The sequence below is a fragment of the Salvelinus namaycush genome, chromosome 18, assembly GCF_016432855.1.
Source record: "Salvelinus namaycush isolate Seneca chromosome 18, SaNama_1.0, whole genome shotgun sequence".
In the NCBI taxonomy this organism is placed as follows: domain Eukaryota; kingdom Metazoa; phylum Chordata; class Actinopteri; order Salmoniformes; family Salmonidae; genus Salvelinus; species Salvelinus namaycush.
In genome coordinates, this window is record NC_052324.1 from 7,350,126 (window position 1) to 7,372,831 (window position 22,706).

Sequence of the window (22,706 nt, forward strand, 5' to 3'; positions counted from 1 at the left end):
ATGAAAAAAAATGTGAGATTAGAAATGAATCATTATTCTTTAAAAATCAAGTGGCATATTTCCTTAGTTGACAGGACCAATGAGCACACAAAAGAAATCTGATTAAAACAGTCACTGTTCTGTTACTCTGGAACCACTTTAGAACCTCTCTGTGGCTGACCTTCCCGTTTAATGGAGACCAGGTGAAATGCCTTCAAACCACAGTCAACAGTGTTAGAACTGATATAGCAGATATTGTGTCATAAGGACATTTGTGGAAATAAGGGAATAAGTTAACTCGCAGAGTCAGGACATAACTGAGTCATCGTGTCAGTTACAGTGTTTTAAAAAAGTGTGATTCTGATATATTCTGGGAACCTGGGCCTGTAATAATAATAATAATTATCTCATAATGGTGTAATTTACATGGTACATTTCTAAATATCCCTAAAAATCCTCAGTGATTTTTATGAAAATTGTAATGCATTCTCTTCACACGACAGCACAAATCATGCTCTCATTCTCTAACCTTATTCAAAGCAGTGCACTGAAAGTTATTTGAATAAACACAATAGGTGCTGCTGCAAAACCGGTTGATCTGCTATCTGATCACTTCAAAATGCCTGGGTACACACAGGGATGGTGGTGCTAGATCACATGACTACTCTAATCGCTGTCATCACATTTCGCGGGGAAAAAATGACATCTTCACTTTAAACCTGAAAACAGTATGCCATCTTTTTTCAAAAAGCTGCATCAAATCCTCCTGCATTCAGAGCCTAAAACTGGTCTTGTGGTTATGTGTGTATCTCATCATAATATAGTCTGTACTCTTAACTTAAATATGGAGCAGATGAGGAAGGAGACAGGGAGCTGTGGAGAGATACTCAGCAGTTTGGTCAAACTTCGACAAGACAGATTGAGGTTCCCCTCTCACTTTAAAGGTCCAATGCAAGCCGTTTTTTTATTTTTTATCTCAATATCAAAAAATTTCCGGGTAACAATTTCCTACCTGACTGTGATTGTTTTTAATAAAAATGGTAAAGAATAAACAAAAATAGCTTCTTAGTAAAAAGCACTTTCTAAAGCAAGAATTTTGATAGTGTCACACCCTGATCTGTGTCGTGAAAATTCAATACTTGGTAATTTCTTCAAACAATATTCTTATTTAATATCGACTAATTATTGCAATAATGAGGCTGGTCGACCCCCCACCCTTGAGTGTTGGACTGAGTAACCTAACCTTTACACAAATGCAGAATAGTACATATAGCTGACACTAACAACGCTCAGTCATGGTTGGTTCAACCCCCCTCAAGCAGACCAAGGAGCATCATATGTCACTCTGGGTTCATCCTGTCATTATCTGCATTAAAGTAGTTATTATAAACATGCAGAGATAATCCGTTTACCTAATCTGCCTCTCACAAAAACACAGCGGTTGGAACCAAAAATCTCAAATTTGCACTCATCAGACCAAATGTCCATTGCTCGTGTTTCTTGGCCCAAGTAAGTCTCTTCTTATTATTGGTGTCCTTTAGTTGTGATTTCTTTGCAGCAATTTGACCATGAAGGCCTGATTCACGCAGTCTACTTTGAACAGTTGACGTTGAGATGTGCCTGTTACTTGAACTCTGTGAAGCATTTTTGGGGGCTGCAATCTGAGGTGCAGTTAACTCTAATGAACTTATCCTCTGCAGCAGAGGTAACTCTGGGTCTTCCTTTCTTGTGGCGGTCCTCATGAGAGCCAGTTTCATCATAGGGCTTGATGGTTTTTGCGACTGCACTTGAATAACATTTAAAAGTTCTTGAAATGTTCCGGATTGACTGACCTTCATGTCTTAAAGTAATGATGCTGTCATTTCTCTTTGCTTATTTGAGCTATTCTTGCCTTAATATGGACTTGGACTTTTACCAAATAGGGCTATCTTCTGTATACCACCCCAACCGTGTCACAACACAACTGATTGTCTCAAACGTATTAAGAAGGAAAGAAATTCCACAAATTAACTTTTAACAACTCACACCTGTTAATTTGTATTTGTATTTATTATGTATCCCCATTAGCTGCTGACAAGGCAGCAGCTACTCTTCCTGGGGTCCAGCTAAATTAAGGCAGTTCATTCAATTTTAAAAACATAACAATACATTCACAGATTTCACAACATACTGTCTGTCCTCAGGCCCCTACTCCACCACATATCTACAGTACAAATCCATGTGTAAGTGTGTGTATAGTGCGCATGTTATTGTGTGTGTGTAGGCATGTGTCTGTGCCTGTGTTTGTGATGCTTCACAGTCCCCGCTGTACCATAAGATGTATTTTTATCTGTTTTTAAAATCAAATTTTACTGCTTGTATCAGTTACTTGAGGTGGAATAGAGTTCCATGTAGTAATGGCTCTATGTAGTACTGTGTGCCTCCCATAGTCTGTTCTGGACTTGGGGACTGTGTAGAGACTTCTTGTGGCATGTCTTGTGGGGTGTGCATGGGTGTCCGAGCTGTGCACCAGCAGTTTAAACAGACAGCTCAGTGCATTCAATATGTCAATACCTCTCATAAAAACATGAAGTGATGACAAAACCAGGGCCTGTAGGACCTGCCTTGTTGATAGTGCTGTTAAGAAGGGCAACACTTTATTATTGATATACTCCCCATTTTAGCTACTGTTGTATCAATATGTTTTGACCATGACAGTTCAGTTCAATTTGCTCAATTTCCACATTATTTCTTACACAATTGTGTTGAGGTTTAGGGTTTAGTAAAGGATTTGTCCCAAATACAATGCTTTAAGTTTTATAAATATTTAGGTCTATCTTATTCTTTGCCACCCACTCTGAAACTAACTGCAAGTCTTTGATAAGTTGCAGTCATTTCAGTTGCTGTAGTAGCTGACATGTATAGAGTTGAGTCATCGTCATACATAGAAACTCTGGCTTTACTCAAAGTCATGTCATTAGTAAAGATTGAAAAAAGTAATTGGTCTAGACAGCAGCCCTGGGGAATTCCTGATTCTACCTGGATTATGTTGGAAAGGCTTCCATTAAAGAACACCGTCTGTGTTCTGTTAGACAGGTAACTCTTTATCTACAATATAGCAGGGGGTGTAAAGCCATAACACATATGTTTTTCCAGCAGCAGACTATTATCAATAATGTCAAAAGCCGCACTGAAGTTTAACAAAACAGCCCCCACAATCTTTTTATCATCCATTTCTCTTAGCCAATCATCAGCCATTTGTGTAAGTGCTGTGCTTGCTGAATGTCCTTCCCTATAAGCATGCTGAAAGTTTGTTGTCAGTTTGTTTACTGTAAAATAGCATGGTATCTGGTCAAACACAATTTTTTCAAAAAGTTTACTAAGGGTTTGTAACAGGTTGAGTGGTTGGCTATTTTTGAGTGAGTAAAGGGGGTTTTACTATTCTTGGTTAGCGGAATGACTTTTTCTACCCTCCAAGCCTGGGGGCACACACATTCTAGTAAGCTTAAATTGAAAATATGGCGAATAGGAGTGGCGATATCGTCCGCTATTATCCTCAGTAATTTTCCATCCAAGTTGTTAGACCCGACACCGGTGGCTTGTCAATGTTGATAGACACCAATCATTTTCTCACCTCTTCCACACTCACTTTACGGAATGCAAAATTACAATGCTTGTCTTTCATAATTTGGTCAGATATACTTTGTTGTGTAGTGTCAGCGTTTGTTGCTGACATGGTATGTCTAAGTTTGCTAACCTTGCCAATGAAAAAATAATTTAAGTAGTTGGCAATATCAGTTGGTTTTGTGATGAATGAGCCATCTGATTCAATGAACGATGGAGATGAGTTTTCCTTTATTCCCCAAATTTCATTTAAGGTGCTACAAAGCTTTTTACTATCATTCTTTATGTCATTTATCTTTATTTCAGTGTAGTTTCTTCTTCTTTATATTCAGTTTAGTAACATGAATTCTCAAATTTCAGTATGTTTGCCAATCGGTTGTGCAGCCAGACTTATCTGCCAGTCCTTTGCCTCATCACTCTCAACCATAAATTTTTTAAATTCTTCATCAATCCACAGGAATTAAACAGTTTTTACAGCAATTTTCTTAATGGGTGCATGTGTATTAGTAACTGGAATAAGCATTTTAATAAATGTGTCTAGTGTATTGTCTGTTTGCTCCTCTTTGCACACCACGGACCAACACATTTTCTTTACATCAACAACATAGGAATCATTACAAAACATGTATGAACTCTTATACACTATTGTCACGGCTCTCGTCGTAATGAGGATCAGACCAAAGTAAGTGGTAAGTGTTCATGATTTTATTTGTTCACAAAACACCCTAACAAAATAAACAAGAGGGAAAAGCGAAACAGTTCTGTAAGGTGCATAAACTATACAGGAAACAACTACCCACAAAACACAGGTGGGAAAAAGGCTGCCTAAGTATGATTCCCAATCAGAGACAACTGATTGAGAACCATACCCGGCCAAAACATAGAAATTAAGAAACTAGAATGCCCACCCTAGTCACACCCAGGCCTAACCAAAATAGAGAATAAAAGGCTGTCTATGGCAGGGCGTGACATTACCCCCTCCCAAAGTTGCGGACTCCGGCTGCAAAACCTGACTCTATAGGGGAGGGTCCGGGTGGGCATCTACTTCGGTGGCGGCTCCGGTGCGGGACGCAGACCCCGCTACACCTCTGCCTCCCCCCACTTTGGTGGCACCTCTGGACTGGGGACACTCATTGCAGGCTCCGGACTGGGGACCCTCGTTGCAGGCTCCAGACTGGGGACCGTCGCTGGAGGCTCCAGACTGGGGACCGTCGCTGGTTGATTTCAAATGAAATCATATTTAGTGATGTTGAATTGTGTTTGGTTGTCAATGCAACCAAAAATCAACATTTGAAAAATGTTTGTACAGTTGAAGTCGGAAGTTTACATACACTTAGGTTGGAGTCATGAAAACTCATTTTTCAACCCCTCCACCAATTTCTTGTTATCAAACTATAGTTTTGGCAAGTCGGTTAGGACATCTACTTTGTGCATGACACAAATACTTTTTCAAACAATTGTTTACAGACAGATTATTTCACTTATAATTCACTGTATCACAATTCCAGTGGGTCAGACGTTTACATACACTAAGTTGACTGTGCCTTTAAACAGCTTGGAAAATTCCAGAGAATTATGTCATGAATCTAGAAGCTTCTGATAGGCTAATTGACATAATTTGAGTCAATTTGAGGTGTACCTGTGGATGTATTTCAAGGCCTACCTTCAAACTCAGTGACTCTTTGTTTGACATCATGGGAAAATCAAAAGAAACCAGCCAAGACCTCAGAAAAAAAAGTGTAGAACTCCACAAGTCTGGTTCATCCTTGGGAGCAATTTCCAAACGCCTGAAGGTACCACGTTCATCCGTAACAACAATAGAACGCAAATTTAAACACCATGGGACCACGCAGCCGTCATACCGCTCAGGAAGGAGACGTGTTCTGTCTCCTAGAGATGAAAGTACTTTGGTGCGAAAAGTGCAAATAAATCCCAGCACAACAGCAAAGGACCTTGTGAAGATGCTGGAGAAAAAAGGTACGAAAGTATCTATATCCACAGTAAAATGAGTCCTATATCGACATAATATAACCTGAAAGGCTGCTCAGCAAGGAAGAAGCCACTGCTCCAAAACCGCCATAAAAAAGCCAGACTACGGTTTGCAACTGCACATGGGGACAAAGATCGTACTTATTGGAGAAATGTCCTCTGGTCTGATGAAACAAAAATAGAACTGTTTGGCTATAATGACCATCATTATGTTTGGAGGAAAAAGGGGAGGCTTGCAAGCTGAAGAACACCATCCCAACCGTGAAGCACGGGGCTGGCAGCATCATGATGTTGTGGGAATGCTTTGCTGCAGGAGGGACTGGTGCACTTCACAAAATAGATGGCATCATGAGGGAGGAAAATGATGTGGATATATTGAAACAACGTCTCAAGACATCAGTCAGGAACGCTTGGTCGCAAATGGGTCTTCCAAATGGACAATGACCCCAAGCATACTTCCAAAGTTGTGGCAAAATGGCTTAAGGACAACAAAGTCAAGGTATTGGAGTGGCCACCACAAAGCCCTGACCTTAATCCTATAGAATATTTGTGGGCAGAACTGAAAAAGCGTGTGCGAGCAAACCTGACTCAGTTACACCAGCTCTGTCAGGAGGAATGGTCCAAAATTGACCCAACTTATTGTGGAAGGCTTCCTGAAACGTTTGACCCAAGTTAAATAATTTAAAGGCAATGTTACCAAATACTAATTGAGTGTATGTAAACTTCTGACCCACTGGGAATGTGATGAAATAAATAAATCATTATCTCTACTATTATTCTGTCATTTCACATTCTTAAAATAAAGTGGTGAGCCCTATGACTAAATGTAAGGAATTGTGAAAACTGAGTTTAAAAGTACCTGGCTAAGGTGGATGTAAACTTCCGACTTCAACTGTATATGGGGCTTTGGTGACAAAAAATATGTGACTATGATAGACTGTATCTATGATAGACTGCATCCAATTTGCTGAGTAGAGTGTTGAAGGTGTAGGAGTACATGAGATACATATATACGTATAGGACAGCACATAGATGTATAAGCTAGCTGAACATTAAAAATAGACTACATGAAGAGAAGAGACACAGTCTGCTGATTCTACTAAAGATACACCTGCCAGAGAAATATGTGCTTAGGGCACTTAGACCCATTAGACACATAGTCTGCTGATTCCATTAAGTGCATACTGACCAGACACATAGGCGCCTAAGGCAACTGGACACTAATGATAGAAGAGACACATAGTCTGCCAATTCCAATAAGGACACATACCAGAGAACATGCTGGGGCACTGAGTTAAATACAGGGTTGAGTCATAGGCCTATAGGATAGATGGACATATATTATTTTTAAGACAAGCACGGGTCTGGCCACTATTATAATTTAACTGAAAGCAGATAATGGGCGTTAGTAGGCGTGAACAAGCAGGAAGCCTGAACTAAAGAATTAGGGGAAGTATGCTTATTTGCATATGGGGTGGACCCATATGCTATTTGTGTATAAAGAGCGAACCAGTGCTTTGGGAAGGTGTGTGTTCAGCGGGACATTCCAGATGGTTATACAATTGTATTAAAAAGTCTATTTGATTTCACAAGTTCTTACAAGTGTTATATTTCTGAGACGATGTTCCACGACAAAGGCTATTTCAGTTAGCAGTGGATAACTGACTATTAGCTAGTAGCTAGTTAGCTGGCTAGCTTCTGTTGGGGGTTCCGGTTCTAAAGTATAGAAAATAGCAGATCCATAGCACATTGGGTGAGGCGGGTTGCAGTAGGGTATGTTGAAACTGAGGTTAAAAATGTTTAAAAAAATATACAAAATTTATACGAAGGGGAAAAATATATATATACACGGGACACGACAAGACGAAGACAAAGACGTCTGAACTGCTACGCCATCTTGGAACGCTATATTGTCAGGACTGTCATAAGGGCTAGTCCTGAGTCCTTTCTCTTTCCTTCTGTGTAGCTGATTGTTATTGGTCCAGATGTTCTGATATTGTTATGATTTTAAAGTGGATGAACCGCCTGAACAAGGAGAGGAACCGACTTCGGCGGATGTCGTGACAGTTGTCACACCACCCAAACGGGGTGTTGTATTTCATTGGGCTCGTAACTCTGTACATTTTGAGTGATTGTTAACTGTTCCTGATTTGCAAATCTTACAATAAAAAAGTTGTTTTGAAGAGTCTGCAGTCTCTTATTCTTTCTGGTTTGAATTTCCATGACAGTGGTCTGAGTGGGGAGGGGAAAACATAAACTTGGTAATTTATTGGCAGAGAGGTTTGGAACTCTCTTTCTTATTGGTCTATTAACTATTTTACCGCCTGGTTATGTCACCAGGCAGGCCAAAATTAAATGTGTTCATATACACATTTCCAGTTATGGGTGTACATGTTTTGAACTTGTGTGTGTGCATGTGTTTGCTGGCATGTGGGCGTGTTCTAAGACTGTGTTATCATGTAAATACTGTGGCATATCCAGTTGTTTCTAGTCTCGCCATTGTCAAACATACCTTTACTTGCATTTATTGGAAATACGATTGCCATGAATAGCATTATGGAGAATATTGATGCCAAAGAACTTTCAGCATTTCAAAGAAAGATTGAAGAAGCATTGAAGAACAACAGCTTGACCACAGCTGCAGGCAAGATTCAAGATTATTTGAAGAAGTTTAATAATGTGGAGCTGAATGTTGCTGTCACAGGAGAGACAGGTTCCGGTAAATCTACCTTTGTCAATGCGTTCAGAGGCATGAAGTATAATGATGACGGCGCTGCTCCAACTGGTGTGGTGGAAACCACCATGGAGGCAAAGGCTTACCCCCACCCAAAATACCCCAAAATGACAGTTTGGGATCTCCCTGGCATCGGCACTGCTAACTTCAAACCAAAAGAGTACCTTCAGAAAGTTGAATTCGATCGCTTTGATTTCTTCATCATAGTCTCATCAGAGCGATTCAGAGCCAGTGACGTTACTCTGGCCAAGGAGATCCAGAAGATGAAGAAGAAGTTCTACTTTGTTCGCTCCAAGATTGATAACGACATGAGGGCTGAGGGGAGAAAAGAGACGTTTGACCAGGATAAGACACTGGAAACAATCAGACAATACTGCATCAAAGGTTTGTCTACACACTGACTATGTACAGTATGTACTGTACCAGTAAACATTTTGGAGACCTACATATTCAAGGGGTTTTCTTTATTTTGACTATTTTCTACATTGTAGAATAATGGTGAAGACATCAAAACTATGAAATAACACTTATGGAATCATGTAGTAAACAAAAAAGTGTTAAATCAAAATATATTTTCAATTTGAGATTCTTCAAAGTAGCCACCCTTTGCCTTGATGACAGCTTTACACACTCTTGGCATTCTCTCAAACCGCTTCATGAGGTAGTCACCTGGAATGCAGGTGTGCCTTAACAGGTGTGCCTTGTTAAATGTATATTTGTGGAATTTCTTTCCTTAATGTGTTTGAGCAATCAATTGTGTTGTGACAAGGTAGGGGTGGTATACAAAACATAGCCCTATTTGGTAAAAGACCAAGACCAACTATGGCAAGGACAGGCCAAAAAAGCAAAGAGAAATGACAGTCCATCATTACTTTAAGACATGGTCGGTCAATGTCGGAAATTTCAAGAACTTTGAAAATTTCTTCAGGTGCAGTGGCAAAAAACGTCAAGCTCTATGATGAAACTGGCTCTCATGAGGACCGCCACAGGAAAGGAAGAACCAGAGTTACCTCTGCTGAAGAGAAGTTCCTTAGAGTTACCAGCCTCAAAAATTGACGCACAAATAAATGCTTCACAGAGTTCAAGAAACAGACACATCTCAACATCAACTGTTCAGAGGAGACTGCGTGAATCAGGCCTTCATGGTTGAATTGCTGCAACAAAACCACTACTAAAGGACACCAATAATAATAAGTGACTTGCTTGGGCCAAGAAACACGAGCAATGGACATTAGACAGGTGGAAATCTGTCCTTTCGTCTGGAGTCCAAATTGGAGATTTTTTGGTTCAAACTGCCGTGTCTTTTTGGAACGCAGAGTAGGTGAACGGATGGTTTCTACATGTGTGGTTCCCACCGTGAAGCATGGAGGAGGATGTGTGATGGTGTGGAGGTGCTGTGCTGATGACACTGTCTGTGATTTATTTAGAATTCAAGGCACACTTAAAACTTCGATGGGCTAGGCATCCCGCTAGCGGGACAACTTCCGGTGAACCTGGAGGGCGCGCAATTCAAATAAATAATCATAAAATTATGGACATTAAACATTTATGTCCACATAAGTGTCTTATATCGGTTGAAAGCTTAAATTCTTGTTAAATTAACTGCACTGTACCCCTAAACTTTGTTTCAACCTGTCAAAAAACGTTTCAATGTAATCCTCAGTTACCCTAAAATGTAATTAAACTATAATATTTCATACGGAAAGAAGTATGTTCAATAGGGAAACAATATTAGCAGGTGCGTGTCCTCTTCGTCGCGCACACATACACTCATTTCCAAGTCTGTGTCCCGGTAGTAAAACTCACATGTCTTACTTGTTTTGGAAGAAAGAAGTCTGAAACCTTGGACAAAGACTACTGAGACCCAGTGGAAGCCATAGGAATTGCATATTGGGAGCTAGATTACATTTTTTCACTATACGTTTCATTGGATTTTCTTTGGATTTTCTCCTACCATATCTATTGTGGTAAAGTCTCCTACATTATTTTAACATTTCTACAAACTTCAAAGTGTCTTCTTTCCAATGGTACTAATTATATGCATATCCTGGCTTCAGGGCCTGAGCAACAGGCAGTTTACTTTGGGCACGTCAGCCAGGCGGAAATTGAGAAAAAATGACCCCAGCCCTAACAAAATTAACCAGCATGGCTACCACAGTATTCTGCAGCAATATGCCACCCATCTGGTTTGCACTTAGTTGGACTATCATTTGTTTTCCAACAGGACAATGACCCAACACACCTCCAGGCTGTCTATTTGCCAAGATGGAGAGTGAATTAAAATGGCGCCCGAGCAGACGGCAGACATTTATGTGCCCCCAACCGATTGTGTTTTTTTGTTTGTTTATCTGCGTTGTTTTTTCTATTTTTGTACATAATGTTTCCGTTACCATTTCTTATGACCAAAAATAACTTCTAGACATCAGGACTGCGATTACTCACCACGGACTAGCAGAATCCTTTTTCTTCTTTCACGACTCTGACGAGCCCGAGGATGCACGGCTCCCTCGGGAACAGGCCCCGACCCCAGTGATCTGCAGGAAGAGGAGGCAGAGAAAGAGAGGTCGGAGGGCGGGCTGCCTTCTGAGGAGTAGGCAATGATCTAATAAACCCTCACTCCCCCTAATTCTGCTCGCAAACATGCAACCTTTGGACAATAAATGGACGAGTTATTGGGAAGATTAACCTACCAACGGGACATTAAAACTGTAACATCTTATGCTTCACGGAGTCGTGGTTGAACGACGACAATATCAACATACAGCTGGCTGGTTATACGATGTACCGGCAGGATAGAACAGCGGCGTCTGGTAAGACAAGGGGCGGTGGTCTATGTATTTTTGTAAACAACAGCTGGTGCACGATATCTAAGGAAGTCTTGAGCCATTGCTCGCCTGAGGTAGAGTTTCTCATTATAAGCTGCAGACCACATTACCGACCGAGAGAGTTCTCATCTATATTCTTTGTAGCTGTTTACATACAACCACAGTCAGAGACTGGCACCAAGATATCATTGAATGAGCTGTATTCCGCCATTAGCAAACTCGAAAACGCTCACCCAGAGGTGGTGCTCCTAGTAGCTGGGGACCTTAATGCAGTTAAACTTAAAACTTCTTATGGCTGCAATCCCGTTAACGGGATAGATATGACAACAGCCAGTGAAAGTGCAGGGCGCCAAATTCAAACAACAGAAATCTCATAATTAAAATTCCTCAAGCATACAAGTATTTCACACCATTTTAAAGATACACTTATTGATAATCCCACCACAGTCTCCGATTTCAAAACGGCTTTACAGCGAAAGCACCACAATCGATTATGTTAGATCACCGCCAAATCACAGAAAACCACAGCAATTTTTCCAGCCAAAGACAGGAGTCACAAAAAGCAGAAATAGAGATAAATGAATCACTAACCTTTGATGATCTTCATCAGATGACACTCATAGGACTTCATGTTACACAATACATATATGTTTTGTTCGATAAAGTTCATATTTATATCCAAAAACCTCAGTTTACATTGGCGCCATGTTCAGAAATGCCTCCAAAATATCCAGAGAAATTGCAGAGAGCCACGTCAAATAACATAAATACTCATCATAAACTTTGATGAAAGATACAACTATTATGCACAGAATTATAGATATATCAGATATATCATAGATATATCAGTTTTACCTCATTTCTATCAACATGTTAAATGTGCAACCTGGGGCAAAATAACTCTGCACCACCTATACTCCACACAAAGAGATGCATATAAAGCCCTCACTGGCCATCTATTTGGCAAATCTGACCATAATTCCATCCTCCTGATTCCTGCTTACAAGCAAAAATTAAAGCAGGAAGCACCAGTGACTAGATCAATAAAGAAGTGGTTAGATGAAGCAGATGCTAAGCTACAGTACTGTTTTGCTAGCATAGATTGGAATTTGTTCAGGGATTCCTCCAATGGCATTGAGGAGTACACCACATCTGTCATTGGCTTCATCAAATAAGTGCATCGATGACATCGTCCCCACTGTGACCGTACGTACATAACCCAACCAGAAATCATGGATTACAAGCCGCATCCTCACTGAGCTAAAGGCTAAAACTGCCGCTTTCAAGGAGCGGGACTCTAACCCGGAAGCTTATAAGAACTCCCGCTATTCCATCCAATGAACCATCAAACAGGCAAAGCATCAATACAGGACTAGATCGAGTCTTACCACACCGGCTCTGACGCTCGTCGGATGTGGCAGGGCCTGCAAACCATTACAGACTTCAAAGGGAAGCACAACAGCCCCAACAGATCCACAGATGATGCAGTCTCTATTGCACTCCACACTGCCCTTTCCCACCTGGACAGAAGGAACAACTATGTTAGAATGCTATTCATTGACTACAGATCAGCATTCAACACCACAGTGCCCTCAAAGCTCATCAATAAGCTAAGGACCCTGTGACTAAACATCTCCCTCTGCAACTGGATCTTGGACTTCCTGACGGGCCGCCCACAGGTGGTAAGGGTAGGTAATAACACATCCGCCATGCTGATCCTCAACACTGGAGACCCTCAGGGGTGCGTGATCAGCCCCCTCCTGTACTCCCTGTTCACTCAAGACTGCACGGCCAGGTACGACTCCAACACCATCATTACATTTGCCGATGACACAACAGTGGTAAGCCTGATCACCGACATCAACGAGACAGCCTATAGGGAGGAGGTCAGAGACCTGGCCGTGTTGTGCCAGGACAACAACCTCTCCCTCAAAGTGATCAAGACAAAGGAGATGATTGTGGAGGACTGAGCACGCCTCCATTCTCATCGACGGGGCTGCAGTAGAGCAAGTTGAGAGCTTCAAGTTCCTTGGTGTCCACATCACCAACAAACTAAAATGGTCCAAGCACACCATTACAGTCGTGAAGAGGGCACAACAAAACCTATTCCCCCTCAGGAGACTGAAACGGTTTGGCATGGGTCCTCAGATCCTCAAAAGTTTCTACAGCTGCACCATTGAGAGCATCCTGACTGGTTGCATCACTGCCTGGTATGGCAACTGCTCGGCCTCCAAACACAAGGCACGACAGAGGGTAGTGCGAACGGCCCAGTACATCACTGGGGCCAAGGATCCTGCCATTCAAGACCTCTATACCAGGTGGTGTCAGGGGAAGGCCCTGAAAATTGTCAGACTCCAGCCTCTCTAGTCATAGACTGTACTCTCTGCTACCACACGTCAAGCGGTACCGGAGCACCAAGTCTAGGTCAAAGAGGCTTCTAAACAGCATCTACCCCCAAACCATAAGACCCCTGAACATCTAGTCAAAATGCTACCCAGACTATTCCCATTGACCCCCTACCCTCTCCACACCACACCCACTCTCTGTTGTCATCCATAAATAGTGAATTTAATTGAATCTACATACAGTTGAAGTCGGAAGTTTACACACACCTTAGCCAAATACATTTAAACTCAGTTTTTCACAATTCCTGACATATAAACCTAGTAAACATTTCCTGTCTTAGGTCAGGTAGGATCACAACTTTATTTTAAGAATATGAAATGTCAGAAAAATAGAGAAAATGATTTATTTCAGCTTTTATTTCTTTCATCACATTCCCAGAAGTTTACATGCACTCAATTAGTATTTGGTAGCATTGCCTTTAAATTGTTTAACTTGGGTCAAATGTTACAGGTAGCTTACCACAAGCTTCCCACAATCAGGGGGGTATTTTGGCCCATTCTTCCTGACAGTCCTGACTGAATCAGGTTTGTAGGCCTCCTTGCTCGCAAACACTTTTTCAGTTCCATTTCGAAGACCCTTTTGCGACCAAGCTTTAACTTCCTGACTGATGTCTTGAGATGTTACTTCAATATATCCACATAATTGTCCTCCCTCATGAAGCCATCTATTTTGTGAAGTGTACCAGTCCCTTCAGCAGCAAATCACCCCCACAACATGATGCTGCCTCCCCCGTGCTTGGTTGGGATGGTGTTCTTCGGCTTGCAAACCTCCCCCTTTTTCCTCCAAACATAACATTGGTCATTATGGCCAAACAGTTCTATTGTTGTTTCTTCAGACCAAAGGACATTTCTCCAAAAAGTATGATCTTTGTCCCCATGTGCAGTTGCAAACCGTAGTCTGCCTTTCTTTGGCGGTTTTGGAGCAGTGGCTTCTTCCTTGATGAGCGGCCTTTCAGGTTATGTCGATATAGGACTCGTTTTACTGTGGATATAGATAGTTTTGTACCTGTCTCCTCCAGCATCTTCACAAGGTCCTTTGCTGTTGTTCTGGGATTGATTTGCGCCAAAGTACGTTCATCTGTAGGAGACAGAATGCATCTCCTTCCTGAGCGGTATGACAGCTGTGTGGTCCCATTGTCTATATAATTGCGTACTATTGTTTGTACAGATGAACGTGGTACTTTCAGGCATTTGGAAATTGCTCCCAAGGATGAGCCAGACTTGTGGAGGTCTTGGTTGATTGTTTTTGATTTTCCCATGATGTCAAGCAAAGAGGCACAGAGTTTGAAGGTAGGCCTTGAAATACATCCACAGGTACACCTCCAATTGACTCAAATTATGTCAATTGGCCTATCAGAAGCCTCTAAAGCCATGACATAATTTCATGGAATTTTCCAAGCTGTTTAAAGGCACAGTCAACTTAGTGTATGTAAACTTCTGACCCACTGGAATTGTGATACAGTGAATTATAAGTGAAATAGTCTGTAAACAATTGTTGGAAAAATTACATATGTTATGCACAAAGTAGATGTCCTAACCGACTTGCCAAAACTATAGTTTGTTAACAAGAAATGTCAAATCAAATCAAATCAAATGTGTTTGTCACATACACATGGTTAGCAGATTTAATGCAAGTGTAGCGAAATGCTTGTGCTTCTAGTTCCGACCATGCAGTAATATCTAACAAGTAATCTAACCTAACAATTTCACAACAACTACCTTATACACACAAGTGTAAAGGAATGAATACGAATATGTACAGTATATACATATGAGATGAGTAATGTAGGGTATGAGAACATTATATAAAGCGGCATTGTTTAAAGTGGCTAGTGATACATTTAATTACATCAAGATGGCAAGATGCAGTAGATGGCATAGCGTACAGTATATACATATGAGATGAGTAATGTAGGGTATGTAAACATTATATAAAGTGGATAGTGATAAATTGATTACATACATTTTTCCATTATTAAAGTGGCTGGAATTGAATCAGTATGTTGGCAGCAGACACTCAATGTTAGTGATGGCTGTTTAACAGTCTGATGGCCTTGAGATAGAAACTGTTTTTCAGTCTCTCAGTCCCCGCTTTGATGCACCTGTACTGACCTCGCCTTCTGGATGATAGCGTGGTGAACAGGCAGTGGCTCAGGTGGTTGTTGTCCTTGATGATCTCTTTGGCCTTCCTGTGACATCGGGTGATGTAGGTGTCCTGGAGGGCAGGTAGTTTGCACCCGGTGATGCGTTGTGCAGACCTCACTACCCTCTGGAGAGCCTTCCGGTTATGGGCGGAGCAGCTGCCGTACCAGGCGTTGATACAGCCCGACAGGATGCTCTCGATTGTGCATCTGTAAAAGTTTGTGAGTGTTTTTGGTGACAAGCCAAATTTCTTCAGCCTCCTGAGGTTGAAGAGGCGCTGCTGCGCCTTCTTCACCACTCTGTCTGTGTGGGTGGACCATTTCAGTTTGTCTGTGATGTGTAAGCCGAGAAACTTAAAACTCTACACCCTCTCCACTACTGTCCCGTCAAGGTAGATAGGGGGCTGCTCCGTCTGCTGTTTCCTGTAGTCCACAATCATCTCTTTTGTATTGTTGACATTGAGTGTGAGGTTATTTTCCTGACACCACACTCCGAGGGCCCTCACCTCCTCCCTGTAGGCCGTCTCGTCGTTGTTGGTAATCAAGCCTACCACTGTAGTGTCGTCTGCAAACTTGATGATTAAGTTGGAGGCGTGCACGGCCACGCAGTTGTGGGTGAACAGGGAGTACACAGGAGAGGGCTGAGAATGCACCCTTGTGGGGACACAGTGTTGAGGATCAGCGAGGTGGAGATGTTGTTACCTACCCTCACCACCTGGGGGCGGCCCGTCAGGAAGTCCAGGACCCAGTTGCACAGGGCGGGGTCGAGACCCAGGGTCTCGAGCTTAATGACGAGTATGGAGGGTACTATGGTGTTAAATGCTGAGCTGTAATTGATGAACAGCATTCTTACATAGGTACTCCTCTTGTCCAGATGGGTTAGGGCAGTGTGCAGTGTGATGGCGATTGCGTCGTCTGTGGACCTATTGGGGCGGTGAGCAAATTGGAGTGGGTCTAGGGTGTCAGGTAGGGTGGAGGTGATATGGTCCTTGACTAGTCTCTCAAAGCACTTCATGATGACGGAAGTGAGTGCTACAGGGAGGTAGTCATTTAGCTCAGTTACCTTAGCTTTCTTGGGAACAGGAACAATGGTGGCCCTCTTGAAGCATGTGGGGACAGCAGACTGGGAAAAGGATTGATTGAATATGTCTGTAAACACACCAGCCAGCTGGTCTGCGCATGCTCTGAGGACGCGGCCAGGGATGCCGTCTGGGCCTGCAGCCTTGCGAGGGTGAACATGTTCAAATGTTTTACTGACGTTGGCTACAGTGAAGAAGAGCCCGCAGGTTTTGGTAGCGGACCGTGTCAGTGGCACTGTATTGTCCTCAAAGCGAGCAAAAAAGTTGTTTAGTCTGTCTGGAGGCAAGGCATCGTGATCCGCGATGGGGCTGGTTTTTCTTTTGTAGTCCGTGATTGACTGTAGACCCTGCCACATACCTCTCGTGTCTGAGCCGTTGAATTGCGACTCCACTTTGTCTCTGTACTGACGCTTAGCTTGTTTGATTGCCTTGCGGAGGGAATAGCTACACTGTTTGTATTTGGTCATGTTTCCAGTTACCTTACCCTGATTAAAAGCCGTGTTTCGCGCGTTCAGTTTTGCGCGAATGCTGCCATCAATCCACGGTTTCTGGTTGGGGAATGTTTTAATAGATGCTGTGGGTACAACATCACCGATGCACTTGTTAATAAACTCGCACACCGAATCAGCGTATTCGTCAATGTTGTTGTTCGCCGCAATGCGGAACATATCCCAGTACACGTGATCGAAGCAATCTTGACACGTGGAATCCGATTGGTCGGACCAGCGTTGAACAGACCTGAGCACGGGTGCTTCCTGTTATAGTTTCTGTCTATAGGCTGCGAGCAACAAAATGGAGTCGTGGTCAGCTTTTCCGAAGGGAGGGAGGGGCGGGCCTTATATGAGTCACGGAAGTTAAAATAACAGTGGTCTAGGGTTTTGCCAGCCCTGGTAGCACAATCGATATGCTGATAGAATTTGGGGAGCATTGTTTTCAGATTATCCCGGCTACAATAAATGCAGCCTCAGGATATGTGGTTTCCAGTTTACATAGAGTCCAGTGAAGTTCTTTCAGGGCCGTCGATGTGTCTGCTTGGGGGGAATATACACGACTGTGATTAGGATCGAAGAGAATTCTCTTGGTAGATATTGCGATCGGCATTTCATTGTGAGGAATTCTAAGTCAGGTGAACAAAAGGACTTGAGTTCCTGTATGTTGTTATGATCACACCACGTCTCGTTAATCATAAGGCATACACCCCCGCCCTTCTTCTTACCAGAGAGAGGCTTGTTTCTGTCGGCTCGATGCGTGAAGAAACCAGGTGGCTGTACCGACTCAGATTCGTGTCTCGAGTGAGCCATGTTTCCATGAAACAAAGAACGTTACAGTCTCGGATGTCTCTCTGGAATGCTACCCTTGCTCGGATTTTGTCTACCTTGTTGTCAAGAGACTGGACATTGGCGAGTAGTATGCTTGGGAGCGGTGCGCGATGTGCCGTTTATGGAGCCTGACCAGAAGACCGCTTCGTCTGCCCCTTCTGCGGTGCCGTTGTTTTGGGTCGCCTGCTGGGATCCGATCCATTACAAAATAAAAGTTGTAATGACTCCAACCTAAGTGTATGTAAACTTCCAACTTCAACTGTACATGTACTTTCTTATTCTTATCCGTGTTTTTTTTACTGCACTGTCGGTTAGGGGCTCGTAACTTCTTAGGGTTAGACATCCTGTTAATGGGACAGTTGTAAATCATCAGCGCCTTGTGTCACGATCGCAGATATTAGAGAAACAACAAATGTCGGTACATATAAGTGTCTTATATCGGCTGAAAGCTTAATTTCTTGGTAATATAACTGCACTGTCCAATTTACAGTAGCTATTACTGTGAAAAAATGCCATGCTATTGCTTGAAGAGAGCTCCTAACAACAAAACACTTTTTTCTCCGTGATGGGTTTGATAAATTCGCCTCTGAAGGTGAAATGTGTACTTACATTCTGAAATATTGCTCTGGTTTATCATCCAATGGGTCCCAGAGATAACATGAAGTGTCATTTTGTTAGATAAAATCCTTTTCATATCCTAAAAAGGTCCATGTTGCATGCACGATCCATTTTGTATTTCCACTCGTTCAATTTTCAAAGAAAGTAATCTGTGAAAATCTAACCCTAAATGTTGTTTCAACCAGTCAAATCATGTTTGTATGTATTCCTCAGAGATCCTAGAACGTAACCAGACTTCGCTACATCATTAGGGGTGTAATATATCCTATAGGACACCAAATTTGGTCAGAGAGCGATGCCTTCATTGCATGCCAATGACGCGGGCGGTCTTCACTTGATTGACTGTAACTTTGTCAAACAAGCACCAATCGGGCTTTATGACAGTGTCGGGTAACCCCGTATCTGTCACAAAATGTAGCTGCTAACCTTGTGCGACAGAAAACCTTTTCCTTTTGGACAAAAATGATATGAATAGGGAGAGTTATGAAGTTATGAAAACTGTGTGTATTGCAAATGTTGAACTTATAATATGGCTATTAGTACTGGAAAAGCTAAGTCAAAATCCAAGTATACAGATTTGACGATATTCTTGCAGATTTGCCCAAATGTACCTAGGTGACTTCACACTAAATGTCATGTAGTTGGCTCATACTTCAAGTTATCCATCTGAAACTTTGCACATACACTGCTGCCATCTTGTGGACACCATCAGAATTACAAACAGAGTGATGGCTAGATGTGGGACCTTTCTGTTGCATTTCAAAGATGGTGGTAATATTTTTTTTTAAACAATTGTTTTTTTCTATTTTCTTCTACCAGATCTATTTTGTTATATTCTCCGACATTCAATTCACATTTGCACAAACCTCATTTCGAATGGTACCAAAAATAATACTCCTTCTGTTGATACCAAAAATAATACTCCTTCATTTTCACTGTCTTTTTACTGGTGTACACCTTTTGTTTTCGGCGCACGTGACAAATAAACTCTGATTTGATTTGACATGCACCGAAAACAAAAGATGTACACCAGTAAAAAGACAGTGAAAATGTGTCACCTGCAGAGCCTTGCTAAAAAAATGTGTCTAATAAAATGTGATTTCATTTGATGGAGTGCTGCATTAGATGACCTGGCCTCCACAATCACCCGAACTCAACCAAATTGAGATGGTTTGGGATGAGTCGGACTGCAGAGTGAAGGAAAAGCATCCAACAGGTGCTCAGCATATGTGGGAATTCCTTCAAGAAAAGGATTCCAGTTGAAGCTGGTTGAGAGAATGCCAAGAGTGTGCAACGCTGTCATCAAGGCAAAGGGTGGCTACTTTGAAGAATCTCAAATAGAAAATATATTTTGATTTGTTTAACACTTTTTTGGTTACTATATGATTCCAGATGTCTTATTTCATAGTTTTGATGTATTCACTCTTATTCTACAATGTAGAAAATAGTAAAAATAAAGAAAAAGCCTTGAATGAGTAGGTGTGTCCAATCTTTTGACTGGTACATTAATGTATTCTACTGCTAAACAAATACAAACAGAATTTGTTTTTTCATATTGTAGTTAGTGGGGTTGTATTTGACTTTACTTTGTTTTGCTCCTCAGGGCTTGAGGATCAGGGTCTGGGCTCTCCTAAGGTCTTTCTCATCTCCAGTTTTGACCTTGGTCACTATGATTTCCCTGACCTGGAGGAGACAATGGAGAAAGAGCTTCCTGAACACAAGAGGCATGTACTACTGTTGTCCATCCCTAATTTAACCCTGAAAATCAACCAGAGGAAGAAGGAGGCTTTCAAAGCCAACATATGGAGACTAGCTTTAGTATCTGGCACCGTGGCAGTACTACCTATCCCAGGCCTTTCCTTTGCTGTAGATTTAAGCATATTGGTATATGAGGTCCGGAGGTACTATTACGCTTTCGGTCTTGATGATGAGTCCCTGCAGAGCCTTGCAAACAGAATGAATGTGTCGGTGGAGGAGCTGAAAGCAGTCCTCAAGTCACCTCTGAACCAAATCAAAATAAACAAAGATGTGATTGTCAAGTTGCTTCAAAGTGTAGCTCTAACAGCGATGATGATGCCTGCGTACCTGTTCAGTAACATTCCTGCTGTCGGCAGCAATGCTGCAGCAGGGATTTCCTTAAGTACAACCCACTACATGTTGAGCATGTGTCTGAACGAGCTGGCTGATGATGCAGACAATGTTCTGATGAAGGCACTGATGGCCAATGAGTGAGATAATGTTCAAGATTGAATTGCAATCTAGATCTGTGTTTGCATTCTTTCTTGAACACTGTCTTCAAACAAGGAAATGCAATCAAGGAAATACAGTTAAAAGTAGATAACTAAATTATGCAGCTTGAAAATAAATGTACAAATCAAATGTAATTGATCAATGGGACATTAAGTTCACAATAGTTTTAATATAGGCAAGCATGATATAATGGCGTGGGGTTGTCTTTGCTGCATTCTGCTACCTACTGACTTCCACACTTAACAGCCTGAGCCAAGACGCAGATAGATTGGTGGGAGTAGCACTTGAGACGCCTGTCACTGAGTAGACTGATGGTCAGCCAGTAAATGTACAAATCAAATGTAATTGATCAATGGGATAGTAAGGTCACAATAGTTTTAATATAGGCTAGCATGATATAATCTTACTGCAGTAGATGGGAAATTCATATTGGGATCTTTTTACTCGTAGTAAATTACTCTGAAAATACAGTATATACTCCAAAAATATAAATCAGATTTTACCATTTAACTTCAGTATAATCTATGTAATCCTAGACTTTTGAGAACCAAATCGGATGTGATTTGAAACTATTACATGATATTTAAATGTTGCTACCTCTAGAAAGTGGATTTGAAAATAATCCTAGTTTAGAAAGAATCAATGTTAACTGTCCAATATATTATATAGGTTGTGGTTCTACATGATAACATAAAAACAAAATAAATGATTGTCCAGTTCCCTAGGTGGCATCTCCTGAATCTCAGCTTTTTCTTTATTTAAAATGTATTCTGTAATCTCAGTGAATGCACATTGTAACTGTGATTACATTATCATGACATTCTCTTATAGTGATCAAAATAAACTTTTATAATGTACAACAAAGGTGCTTGATTTTAGTCCTGTATTGATGCTATGCCTGTTTAATGGTTCATCCATTGGCATAGCGAAATTTCTTATAAGTGTCTGGATTAGTATCCCACTCCTTTAAAGCGGCAGTTCTGTTTGGGATATGTACATAGAGTCACTGTGGGGACAACATTGTGGATGCAGTTATTGATGAAACTGTTGGCTGAGGTGATACACTCCTCAAGCCTTTGGATGATTCACAAAACATATTCCAGTTTGTGCTAGCAAAACAATCCTGTAGCGGAGCATCCGTCTTATGTGACCACTTCCTGCTCTGGTTTTGCTTGTAAGCAGGAATCAGGAGGATATAATTATGGTCAGATTTGCCAAATGGAGGGCGAGGGAGAGCTTTGTATGGGTCTCTGTGCGTGGAGTAAAGGTGGTCTAGAGTTTTTCTTCCTCTGGTTGTGTAACAGATGTAAATCGTACTCTCCTTGCGTTGTGATTTGTCCAAATAAATCACATCAGCCAGTGGTCCCAGTTGAGCATCATTTATTTATGTTGTTAAATAGGAAACAGCACGTTAGTTGTGCAGAGCTTAATGATATTGATGGCCGTCGATGGCAAAATCTGTAGCATGAAGACAACTGTGTCAGCAGTGGGCTTATGTGACCATTACATCGGTGTATGCTAGCTAACACACTTATTTAAAGCAGTCATATGCCAAAGCACATCCCAGAAAGCCCCTCAATCGCTAACAGGTACCATATACCCAGACATGTATAAATCAGTAACGTACAGCAAACTTGTACACATTGTAAAATAGAAAAGAGAAAATACTATTCAGAGCGTGACCTACCCCTTGCATCACATTTTCATACTGGGAAGACCTGACGTTCGCGATCTCCGCCTATCTGCAAGCGGGGCCAATCACAA

General features: G+C 41.6%; 1 protein-coding gene across 1 annotated transcript; it reads left to right on the forward strand.

The window, feature by feature from the left end:
- Positions 1 to 8,115: 8,115 nt before the first annotated feature.
- Positions 8,116 to 20,924, forward strand: LOC120062669 (interferon-inducible GTPase 5-like). Its single transcript, XM_039012714.1, has 2 exons — positions 8,116 to 8,689; positions 20,296 to 20,924. Exons 1-2 carry the CDS (start codon positions 8,116 to 8,118, stop codon positions 20,922 to 20,924), a joined length of 1,203 nt encoding a protein of 400 aa, XP_038868642.1.
- The last annotated feature ends 1,782 nt before the right edge of the window (positions 20,925 to 22,706 follow it).

Bases quoted from the DNA above. Each gene is read 5' to 3' on its own strand.
- LOC120062669 (XM_039012714.1), top strand. From the start codon at position 8,116: ATGAATAGCATTATGGAGAATATTGATGCCAAAGAACTTTCAGCATTT. The intron at 8,690-20,295 runs GTTTGTCTACAC...TTTGCTCCTCAG, and splicing joins CAGACAATACTGCATCAAAG to GGCTTGAGGATCAGGGTCTG.